This window comes from Trachurus trachurus, assembly GCF_905171665.1.
Source record: "Trachurus trachurus genome assembly, chromosome: 13".
Classification (NCBI taxonomy): Eukaryota; Metazoa; Chordata; class Actinopteri; order Carangiformes; family Carangidae; genus Trachurus; species Trachurus trachurus.
The window spans coordinates 22,275,495-22,287,911 of NC_139892.1; the positions used below are offsets into that span (position 1 = coordinate 22,275,495).

The 12,417-nt window shown below is 42.3% G+C and overlaps 1 protein-coding gene across 1 annotated transcript; it reads right to left on the reverse strand.

Annotated features, from left to right (window-relative positions):
* Positions 1-1,517: 1,517 nt before the first annotated feature.
* Positions 1,518-11,871, reverse strand: rffl (ring finger and FYVE-like domain containing E3 ubiquitin protein ligase). Its single transcript, XM_083985298.1, has 8 exons — positions 11,619-11,871; positions 10,090-10,271; positions 7,324-7,521; positions 7,005-7,244; positions 6,706-6,910; positions 6,080-6,103; positions 4,925-5,131; positions 1,518-4,572 (listed from the first exon to the last, which is right to left on the reverse strand). The coding sequence occupies exons 2-7, from the start codon at positions 10,267-10,269 to the stop codon at positions 4,947-4,949; spliced, it is 1,032 nt and encodes a 343-aa protein (XP_083841424.1). The 5' UTR covers positions 10,270-10,271; positions 11,619-11,871; the 3' UTR covers positions 1,518-4,572; positions 4,925-4,946.
* Positions 11,872-12,417: the final 546 nt, after the last annotated feature.

Consider the following 12,417-nt stretch of genomic DNA (forward strand, 5'->3'; position numbering starts at 1 on the left):
GGTGAGAGAGGGAAGGACATGCAGCGAAGAGTCATTAGTCAGACCCTGACCCATAAGGCCACAACCACTGCTGTTTAAAGACTGAGTCAAAACTATGTGATCTTCCAGGTTAGCATATATTTTAGATGGACAGAAGAAAATCTGTAAACATGGCTGAGAGCTCAAAGTGAAAGTTGAAAATATGACCTCGATAAACGGGCTGTAAACAGTCAGGAGCAACAGTCTGTTTTTGGCCAATGGATAAGACATGTAAGGAAACAGCTTCATCTACAGGCCACAGAGACACAGCACTGCTGAGTGTACTGCTGGGGATCAGTGTCATGCACATTATCACTTTTTTATTTGGTGAATAGAGCAGCACAGAAAACAAAAGAGGAAAAAAAATCAGATCATAGGGCTAGTAGTAGTCTATATTGTTAATGTTATGAAAAATGAAATGTCAGGGACAGGGTGCTTGGTGGTTGAGTGGTTAATAGCATGTCCCATGTTAGCAATGCCCAATGCAGTGATCGCCAGATCGATTCTCGACTGGGTCAATCAGTACTGTGTGTCATTCCCCCAGTCTCTTTCCCCCATTTCCTGCCTCTCCCCACTGTCCTATCAACTAAAGGCAAAAATGACAGACCCAAATATAGATGCTGTAATAAACAGATATAGACTGTATTTTTGCTGCTTTATTATGATTTAGCTCTTTCTTCTTTTTTTGGGGTGTTGATTAGAAAGGGGTTTGTTTGAAAAAGTACAGGAGTTGGAAGTAGTGTTTTTCAGCTCTCAGTGCTGTCTGCACCTGTTCCTTTTATTAATAAGTTAGCCTCTTCCTCCCACTTTATCTATTTGTTTGTATTCTTTATTAGATTTACTTTATTTGACACCTGAATAGTCGAGTTTATTCAGCCACACATTCCAACATGAACGACTCCACTGCTGTATGCTGGGTTATTGACTACCTTACATCCAGCCCTTAGTGTGTGAGTCATAGTGCTGAGGTGTTACCTGCACAAGGGACAGTGTTGTCTCTGTTTTGTCTACCTCAGACTGCAGGTCATGTCCAACATCTGGCTGTCACCTTCAGAAATGTTCCGATGATTCAAGACTACTGTGTTGCATCCTAAGAGACGTCCACCCACCCCACTAACAGAAGGTAGATAGCTTTGTAAAATTCCTGTTTTCCCTTTTTTATTACTGTTTGTCATAAGCTTCAAAGCTTGAAAATAGGCCATTTAACAGTTGGGAATTTATTGACTTAAATGCTTTTCTATCTCCTCCCTGATTGCATGAGAGTGAAGAAACCATTTGAAGGATGTGTGGAGTCCTTTAAGATGCTATTTGCTCTGCGCACTGTGTTTGGTGTAGATGTCTTGCGAGTGCGGCAGTGTGACACCCATGATTTTTTCAGCAGTTCTCACTAGTCACTACCCTGTTGAGTTTGTACACAAATGCTGAGGTCACAGATGTTGAACTGTCGGTATGTTAAGGACGGAGCAGAGACACACAAATACACTTGAAGGTAAGTTTTATTACAAATGTATTCAGCAAACTTCACCCAGAAAACTAAAATTTTTATTTCTAAAAATATTTTGTTTTTGTTTTTTTGAGTCTGAACTGTGGTGAAACAGAGTTAAAGCAGCTTTCAACCAAACAAGTCTAGTGTTTCTGATTAAAAGCAGTACTGTATTTCTAAATCTGAGGTCAGGGCCCTTTTTGTGGGCCAGAAGTCTCATTTGATGAATTCAAAGAAAGAAAAATAAGACCTGATGCACAAACTTGGATTTCTTTTAGTGACATTATATTTGATCGTTGGATCACCCATTTGATCCTCAGACAATTATTCAGATGACATAATCTGAGAGGTCTGGAGGTGGAAAAAACACTCATAGGCATCTAAGATCTAATCTGTAATAACACCTGGGATGACATGCTGAATGCTTGTCCGTTTGCTTCCAGTTGTGCTGGTCTCAGTGGGGATAGCTGATGATGCTAACAGCTACCTGGATGGTGTGTTTCTGTTTGAAACAGGTTTGAACATTTAAGACTGTCACAGTTCTTCACCCCATTTGAAGCAGAGATATCAAAGTGCATTATAATCAATTAATCAAAGTACCACGGCTGAGCTCTGATAATTAAAAGGCAAACATTACAGATGTTACAGATTACAGACACCGATCACAAATGTGTGATCCCAAATTCAAGAAGTCTTTAAGTAGCAACCATCATTTCACACAAAAGAAAATAAAAACACTCACAGCAAAAATCTAACTTATTGATCTCACAGGAACAAAAACAAACAGGGACAACACATCTCCTCTGCATCATCTCTACACAACTTCAACCAAAGCTAATCAATAAATGAAGTTCAAAATGTTCCAGCACCAACAGATTGGTGGCACCAGGTCGAATGAGACACATTTTCAAACCCAAGAGATTCACAGCTGAACTTTCTGTTCTACAACACACAGAGATGAGACTGCTGGTGAAACTCAACAAATCCTGTTCCCTGTGTTTTTAAAGGAAGTGTCCCAGAGCCTCTATCGTCTGTCAAACCCAATATAATCCAGTATTAGGTTTAGCTACGTATTCTTGTTCTTGTTCTTTCCCAGAGTCACACAAGAATGGTTCATACGAGACTAGAATTAGTACAATTTCTGTAACTTTACATGTGCTCAACACAACCACATAAACTTGAGTTGCTGCCTCAGAACTGCGTCCCATTTCTCTTTAGAAACTGCGCCTGGTTACAGTCACGTCCAGGAAACATTCAAGGAAATCACAGGTAAATCGGTGACTTATAAAAATAGCATTACACTTTTTTAAGTTTTATAACTTCTAATAACCCTTTGTGTAATTATTTACTTCTATTGCCATAAAAATAGTCATAAATGTGACAAATGTCAATAAAGCCACTGGAGTCAGTCTAAAAAAATACTATGTTTAAAATGACATAATCCCTAAAACTGTCAGACCCTCAGAAGAAAATATGGTACCACTTTACAATACGACTACCCTTTTATAGGATTTGTAACTATATGAAAATATATTATACACCATATAGTACACCTTATAGTAACCTATCAATAAATGTTGATAAGATAATAAAAATGACAAATAGCAATTCAGTAATCAATTCACAAGATTGACTAGTAACTTACTTTATCTTGCCAATACATGAAAACTATGCTGTAAGTTGTGTGTTAACAGTCAAATGAATAAGCTAATTATAAACCATTTATAAGTACTGTATAGGGTAAGTGTTATTGTCAAGTGGTACTAAACATATAAAGGACAGGCCTCAGAGGAATCTACAAGGCTGTGTCTGTGCACCAGCTCAGAGAATCACACAATCATCTAACACACTGAGGCCACGATTTAACCACGTAAGGAGTCTGAGCAGATGGCAAAAAAAAAAACCGTTTGGTTGAACTGGTCAAAACCCCATGGTTGGACCCAGGGAATAATGCAAAGGAGGACAGAGTCTGCTGGAATGTCAGCATTTAAAACTGAACAGCTTGGGTTTGGTCATGAAGTGAAAATATAACGTTTCTGACGATAAAATAAAAAAATGATTTCTGTTGTATCCAAGGCGGTGATTTTCAACTCAGCTCTTTGTTTTTCAAAGTTTTCAGTTTGTGAGGATCTGAAGGGAAAACAGCAGCGTCACATCAACCTAATGTTACACTGTGAATGTGTTCACCCGTCTCCTGCAGGACACTCATCTGCACCAGTGACCAGTCACCTGAGGCGACTCAGGGTGAGGTCAGGTCAGATCCTGCTGATAATCTGATCTGAGGGCAGTTTAATGACCTGCCCTCAGATCAGATGCATTACTGTTGTTCAACTCTGGCTGCTGGACTTACACAGCTTCAGTTAAATGTTTGGATTTTACTTCACAGAAGTCCATGAGTGAGATAGTTCGTAAGATGAGGCTGGTGTCTGAAAGCAGAGGAACTCTGAGCTTTAGTTTGGGGGATGAAGTGGTGTCAGGTCTCTGTCAGTCCTGACACCAAACAGGACTAGCGGTGCTTTTATGAACAGTCCTGAGGATGCAGATCAATCAGGGGCTGACAAATTTTTAATTCTACAGTGTAACCTCACTGCAGACTGTAAACACATTATAGGCTGTGGTAAGAACACTGTGTGTGTTTTCAGTTAGAGGTCATGTGACCACTCGCTGACACTGCACAGGTGTGGATGGACCCTTCTGACCTGTAAAGCCACATTTGTCTTTGGTAGATGTCCTCTTCAGCAGTCAGTGCTGGGTCATGGTGTTGGTCCAGACCCTCTTCACACTGAGGAGGACTGACGGTGTCGGGGCAGAGGGGGCAGTGATGAGCTGGTGAAGGCACAGACGACTGTTGGTTCATTGGTCAGATGTGATTCTTGAGTGGAGCGGAAGGTCAGTCTGTTTATTCAACTCTGCAGTCAGATCACAGAAGGTCACTTCTTATTCTTCAGCACAGTCCTCCACCATATTGCATTTACACTAGAAAAATAGGGCTAACAAAATAAAAGCATTCTTTTTCTGTAGAGGTCCCATAAAGAAGATGTGTTTATAGTTCATTGCTCTGACAGTTGGTCCTATGGAGAGAAGGAGGAGGAGATCAGTCAGGCTCAGCAGATGCTGGGTTTAAACACAAGTCTAGCTGAGAACAAAATAGTTTTACAGGTTAATGAGAGAACATTTAAACTGGCTCAAAGTGGGTTGTGTTTGGAAGAAGTGTAAATTTCAGCTAATAAAAACTGAAACAAGACAAAATTTAGCAGCAAATACGAGATGGAGACAACCAGTTTTCTTTAAAGTTGGATAAAAACTATAGTAAAACTAAACTATAACAAAATTGCTTCACAATAGTCAATATGTAAACAGAGCAGAGGGTACAAACACAACAGTACAGTTGGTCTGTGATCAGACTGGTTTGGTCTGGTTTACCTGGGTCCAAGTCAGGCTTGGCTCAGGACCTGAAGACATGGACGGCTCGGACAACATACTGACGGCAGACAGGACACTCGCTCATCCTTTTGCCGCACTTGGTGCAGGTGATCATGTGACCACACTCCAGCAGGACACAGTCGATGGGAGAGTCCATGCAGATTTTACAGATGTTATCCTCAGGACTCGCAGGTCCACAGCCAGACTCTAGAGGGAGACAGGGAGACGTACGGAGCGCCATGAGGACAGCACTCTCTCTGCAACTGAGATAAGATGCTCACAATCCATACAGACCACTGGGATAATATTAAAAAACAATTGCCAACTACTTTTATCGATTATAAAAGCATCTATTGATTGTTTCAGCTTTATGACATATTATCACTGATTAAATATACAATAAATTAACAGATTCATTCTGAAATACTGTAACAACAATTGAGACAGGACTGACTATTCTGAACTGGTTACTTTTACAGTTTACTGCTCTGATGATGGTTGTTAGAAGAGAATTTCACTTCTCTATATAGTTTGTGTAGTTAATGGTCAATCCCTCTGTGTTTGTGGTGGAGAGCTATGACAGACATACAAACCCTGGACTAGTGAAAAAGGTGACAACATTCAAAACTAAAACCCTCTTCATTCACTTCTACTACCCTGGTTGACATTAAAAAAAAGGTGACTGTAGCCAAAAGGTGACCAGTTTGCAGGTTTCTGTTAGATTACTGTTGGAGACAGTTAGCTTCCCTAGTTTCTCTCCAAGGAACATGCCAAGGCTATGGCCCCTCTTTGGCGTCTTAAATCTCACTCTCTGGCGGCTGTAGACACAGCTGTAGAGCTAGATGATAACGCTCACCGTCACTGGATAACACATGGTGTGAGGAGAGAAACCATTATTGCTCTCCCATCAGGAGGTGTGAATCTTTATGTTAATGTTTATGCACAATAGCCAATAGGATGTTAACACATCTCTCCTGCAGGTGTTGTCCATCTTTCCAGTATAAGAATCTGAACTTTGCTGTGAGGCCCCTCAGAATTGAGGTGGCATCACACACTTATATTGTGTTGATGAATCTTCTGTTCTCCTTGATCGAGCCTAATAAACCTTAGACATTCGCAGGTTTTATAGACTCTGGACAGAAAACAAAAACTCACCTTGAGCGTTCACAGCATTGGCAGCTGAAAGACACAAAACAGATGGGTTAGATTTCTTCACAGATGAGCTGTAAAGTCTATGATTTCATTCATTGTGGATCAGACAGATAAGATCAGACTTAGTCGGACCTGTAGACTTGTTTCTTGATAAATGTATTTGATGGTTTCTGAAGCCTAGAATACTTTTAAAGGAAACAGCTGTCACATAGACCACTCTGACCATGGGAATTATGACAATGCTTCCATTTCGTGTTTTATTTGCTTTTTTTCCCCCCACTAGTTATTTTCTTCAAAAAATGTTCGCTCTTGTGTGTGGTTCTGGAGCGAGCGATACAGTGGAAGTGGAGAAAAGATGCTTTGTGTGCTAGATTTCACCTACCAGCAAACACTAAAACAAGCCAGACAGAAATAGAGACAGAAAAGACACTTTGGCTCCAAGGAGCAAGGAGGTGTCTGTTCATGAACAGGTTTGGTTCACCAACAGACGCCTTATCCTAACCTTGACAGTAGCAGAGAAAACCAAACATTTAATAGAGTGATTAAGTCTTTTTCATGTAAAAGCAATGTGCAGCTAACATTGTGTGAAAACCTGTCCCATACAGGTATAGAAACAGCAGCGGACTCACCCAGTAGGTTCTGCTGGTCCTGGTACAGCCGGGTCACTCTCTCCATCAGCTCCCATTTCTCACAGCAGCCTTTGTAGTCCACAAAGTTCCTGGAGAGGATTTCCTTCAGCTGTCGGACACTCAGCGCCTCGATGTCGTCCACACAGCTCAGGTCCGATAGAGAGGCCCTGCGACCTGGAACCTGTGGCTCCTCGGGATCCCAGGTCTGAACCAGAACAAACAGACACACACCCTGATTCACAACACGACCTTTCCTGGATCACTAATGACCAACGTGTAAAGTCCAGCTAAGATTTCACCTGGTCTTCATCTTCGACTTCAGGTTCGGCACTGGTGGTCTCTGTGGGAGGGTCTGGGGCCTCAGGCTGTGCAGCAGGAGGGTCCGGCGTCAAGACCGGGGAGGGTGTGGATGGCTCAGGGGTCAGGGTGGAGATGGGGGGATCAGGGATTATAGAGGGGGGGTCAGGAGTTAGAGTCTCAGGGGCTGAGCCGCTGGACGGAGAGGACTGCTGTCCCAGGACCAGCTCCACCAGCTCCTCCTGTAGAAGAACAAACATGGGTCACTGGGGGAGGGGGCGGGGAGGAGTCGCAGGTGTGTCGGGCGCTGAACGACCTCACCTTCTCTCTGCACAGGTGGGTGGAGACCTCGTGGAGGTGCAGGTAGTCTCTGAGCTCCTTCACTTTGAGCTTCATGAGCTCCGCCCGCTCCATCAGGTTCCCATAGAAACGCTGACAGGTGTGACAGAGACGAGGGCGGGGCTCCCGCTGGGCGGAGCAACGGCTGCAATAGTTCTTCTTACAGTCCACACACACATGCTGTGAGAGACAGGTGGACAGACAGATAGAGAGGGAGATGGTCAGTGAGGTGGTGGGAGGGAGAGAGAGAGAGAGAGAGACAGGCAGAGGAAGAGAGCTAATGATTAACGTAAAGACAAAGACAGGGACAGACAGATGGAGAGAGAGAAACAATGACTGGTCGATCTTGGACACTGTCCCTGTCGCTCTCGAAAATACTGGAAAAATAAGTGCAGAAACACATTATGCCCGTTTGAAGGAGAGTGATTATTTCACTGAGGGTTGGTCCCAGCAAAGTGGGGCCGTAAGTTATCACATGGGCACATACGCGGAGTCCGCGCGGTAGTAAAAAGTGATCTTTGCCATACATGTCCTGTGGACGCCTGCGGAGTCCGTTCTGCGTACGCTCCGCCTGACTGACAGACACATCAGACTGCCTCAGACCAACTGTCTACTTATGAGCCAAACTACAAGACACTTACAGTGTTCAGTCACAACCATCACACTGACATGAGTAACATGACGGCAACAGTTTTGCCTTGTGATGCTGCATGAGATGGGACACAGAGGGCACTGACTGAGAGTCTACTCAGCACACATTACAGTTCTTTCTGAAATACTAGCGCTTATGTCATAACTTGCATAAAGAGCAAGTGGAGAGAAGAAAAGGGAACGACAGGTGGTGAAACCCTGATCACATCACAGTAAAGGAGAATATCTGCTGGCCTGGTCCCATTTTCTCTGATTACATATCGTTCTGTAGTGAAAGGGTTGGTGATTAATGTAATGTTAATATGCTGTAGCTTCAGTCAATTTTGTTGTATTTTTTTTTACAGAAATAAATGGAACGATCAATCGGAGAGGACTGTCTCACAACCACTTCAGACCTGTGTGACAGCTTTCAGTCACGCTGATCATTTAGAAACTACTCACCCACCACTTGTAATTGTGGGTGAAATTCCTGAGCCATCAAAACACACACACAGACAGATATGACAGGAACCAGTTTACATGCTGATGCTGTGTGACGTCAACCAGTCATTTGTACGTAAGTATATTGTGGACACGCAGCTGAGCAGCAGCTTCTCTATCAGTCTGTGACACGATAAACAATAACACACTGAGCTTCGACAGGATCAATGTGAAAGTGAAATAGGTGATTATCATCTAATGCATTCCCTCCATTAACTGTTTGTTCATTAAACGCTGAGAAAAAGAACATAAAATCCGGTATGAACCACTGGCTGAGAGTTTCTCATAATGTGAAGCTGTGTGTCTTGTGTCTGGTTCGTCACAGAACACTGATCATTGATCTGTAACCACCAAAATCTAATCAGTTTGTCCTTGAGTCTAAGAGGACGTTTATTGATAGTTTTCACACCGTCTTGAATTCTGAAGACATTGCGTTCACGCCAAAAATATTTTTTTGTAAGGTCACTGAGACTTGACCCTTAAGGTTTAGCCACCAAAATCTGACCAGTTTGTCTATCCATCTGAACAATACCAAATATGGACATATCCCATTACCAGCTGAATTGAAGCCAGGGCTAAGGCTAAAGGCTAGATGGAGATATGAGCCTTTTCTACAATCGATCTTTATGGGAACAGTCAAGTGTGAAGTGTTAACTGGTGTGATGAGCTGGAGGCACTTTCAACCTGCTCTACAACAGGTTTGACACAGCCTCACTTGTACTTTTTCTCATCGCTTCAGCTGTATCTTCTCCTTCGGCATTTTCCTTCACAATCTGACACTTCAAGTCTCCTGTCCTTTACAGCAGAGCAGGTAAGGGTGACGTCATTAGACGACATCCTGAAACACTAGACAACTGGCCTGGGTGGTGTGTGTCTGAGCACTGTGCAGCCAAGTTGGCTGAGTCTCTCCAGATTATCTTCGCCTTACTCAACTATGTATGTACCTATGTATCATGCCTGAGCACTGTTGCTGACCATGTTCATCCCTTTCAGTAGATCACCATTGGTTAATGTGGAAGAACAGGAGATTAGCAGCATCTCTGCTGCAGATCAATGCAGTCACATCAACATGGAGTCTCAGAGGAAAGAAACCCTGATTGAGAGTCCTGGAGATCTAGGACTGGAGTAACAGGTCACCTTTAAACTCAACAGTGGCCTGAAGCAAACAGCCGAGACAACACTGGAGTCAGGACACATGTGTTGCTGTCCCTGACACTCTGTCCCCAGCCAAAGTCCAAACCCAAACCCATTCCTGTCCTAGCTTATAGAGACCAAGAAGACTGAAGATGGAATTGCTGCTTAAAGGATCCTAAACCAAGGATCTGAATTCTGTAATTGAAGTAAACCAACACCATGTAGTGCAGAGGTCTATTCTAAAGCTGCTGTAAATAACAACAGCAATACACAATCTGTCCATAATCAGATTAATCGATGGAGCCTAAAACTCTCAGACAACTTTCCAATTCAAAAGAACTTCAGGCCTTTGGACCCACAAAGCAATCCATGTATCACAAATGATGTATTAATCCTGAACCCAATGCACAATTACTATAATAGGTAGGATCTTAACTTTGACCCTCAACAGACCTGTTGATGTGTGTGTGATGTGAGACTTACCTTCTTGGCAGGGGTTTCAAAATTCCCTCCACAGGCCTTACAGGTGTGTTCAGGAAGAGGAGAAGACGGCTGACTTGTGAAGGCTGAGTTAGTGTAGGACTGATTACGACGCTCAGCTTCACCAGACTGTTCAACATCAGCTGAGTCCATACACAACCAGTTACAGCAGGATGCCCACATACCTAAAAAAATATACACAATTACTCCCTGTGAGTGCAAAAATGCTTCAAACACAACAGCTCTTACATTAAATGACTCACTGAAGTTCTGAATATAAAACTCTCTTCAATCAAATATATCCATGATGTAGTTTTGACCATCACTGACATCATGAATCTAAATACATTCCCAGCACTTTCTTCTGTGCACTGATGATGATAGATCAAACTAAATAGGGACACGTTTTGCTCTATGAAACTAAAATGAACACTGTTGTGTAGTCAATCTTAGCTGCATGGACAGACACCACGTATTTATAATTCTCAAAACAAAAAATTAAACAAAAGCCAAAACATACAGACAACAGAAAGTGAAATATATTCCTCTCAATGTCACTGGTAAAACTTAAACTCTCTTTAAGTTTTAAATGCAAAACAAAACAAAAAATGATATGATTTAATTAATTATTTTATATTATGGTGGTGTTACTGTCATTTAAATCTTTGCCACCACTTTTGATTTGCAAAAATGACTGTAGACCAAATTATGACATGTTTGTCCCTTGTTTGTTGTCATAAAGACAGAATGAAGGAGATGAAAGTAAATATTACAAATGACCCAGCGGTACAAACTGAACTTTTTGTATCCCTTGATAATTGTTTAAAATATATTATGTCTATTACGTGATAAAAACGAACTTTTGTAGCCTACATTAACGAAATCTTATGATAAATTCTGCGCTGTATTCGCGAAGAATGACCATTATCTAATAAATCCAGCAAATATAAACCATTTGGATCTTTTACATGATAGTTTAAGAATTGTGTTGACAGTCTAATAAACAGGTGTGTGTATGTGTGTGTATATAGATCAAGTCCTTAGTTATGTAACAGCTGTGTGTTAATGCTCCGTGTAATTTAAATACGCAAATACGAGTAATCCGTAACTGAGCTCCTATGGCCACAGTCAACTTTAAAAAGCACTCTAAATAAGCTCAGTTTTGAGGTGACTTTCGAGCCGAGTGAGTGAGAGCATTTCAATAAGACGACAAAACTGTCCAGGTGACTTTTTAGGGCCAGCATTTGTTTACCAGTGAGCGAAGCGACTTTAAATTGACCGATATGTGAAGGGAGTCCGGCTGTAAAGCGCCGTGCTGCTAACAAGGCTACGCGGGGCTAGGAGGCTAACGCACCAGGCTAGTTAGTGGAGAGAAGTGTGTCGGGCTGAAGTTTAAAGTAACTAACAAAACTCACAAACAACTCGACAAGTACTAGCCAAAGACTTGTCGAGTAAAACAATAAAACTGAAGTTAGTTAACAGGTGAAGTAACGAGTAACCAGCTGGACTGTCAACACAGCGAAGCGTCTTACCTGTTAATAACAGCGGACTCCCACAGCTAGCAGTCAGTCAGCTACCTAACCACCACCACCACCACCACCCGTTGCTGCTGCTGCTGCTGCTAGTTACCGACACCAACTGACGGTGCAAGGCTGCTAACTTAGTTTATATCTGCATCATGAGTCAGCAGTTTCAACGGGAACCGGAGAAATAACAGCAGACAAGAGTCAGACCGAAGCCTGAGATAACAACAGTGCTGAACCAGGAAGAGTTCAACTACACAACTACACACACACACACACACACACACACACACACACACACACACACACACACACACACACACACACACACACACACACACACACACACACACACACACACACACTACTTCATTCATATTAACTGATCATGATTTCTATTGAACTTAACCCCAGGTTTTCAGGGTCACAGATAGACTGAACATTGTTTGCTAGATTAGATTGATTGCCGCCTGTTCCTCTTATCAAACTGTTATAAAGGTTTGATGTGTAGGCAGGAAGGCTATGCTGCTTGCTCCACATCCACAGGTGGCAGCATTTCACTCTTTCACCCTGTCCAGTCAATATTGTTTTGACATCATAGCTCCAGACTGCCCCTAAAATTTGAGGCAGCGCATGTAAAAATTTCATCTACTTGCGCATGTGTGTGAGGATCATGAATGAAAAGGAAATATGAATATTTAGCCTATGTTGCAAGTTGATTTACAGGAGTGCGCCCCCTAACTTTTTCTGCTTGCACTAGGCTATAAAAGTTAGGGGCCACTGTAGGCTACTACTAGTACGGTACAAA

Coding starts and splice junctions, on each gene's coding strand:
- rffl (XM_083985298.1), bottom strand. CDS start 10,269: ATGTGGGCATCCTGCTGTAACTGGTTGTGTATGGACTCAGCTGATGTT. Junction 6,911..7,004: donor AAGTCGAAGATGAAGACCAG/GTGAAATCTTAG, acceptor GTTCTGGTTCAG/ACCTGGGATCCCGAGGAGCC. Junction 6,104..6,705: donor GGACCAGCAGAACCTACTGG/GTGAGTCCGCTG, acceptor TGTGTCTTTCAG/CTGCCAATGCTGTGAACGCT.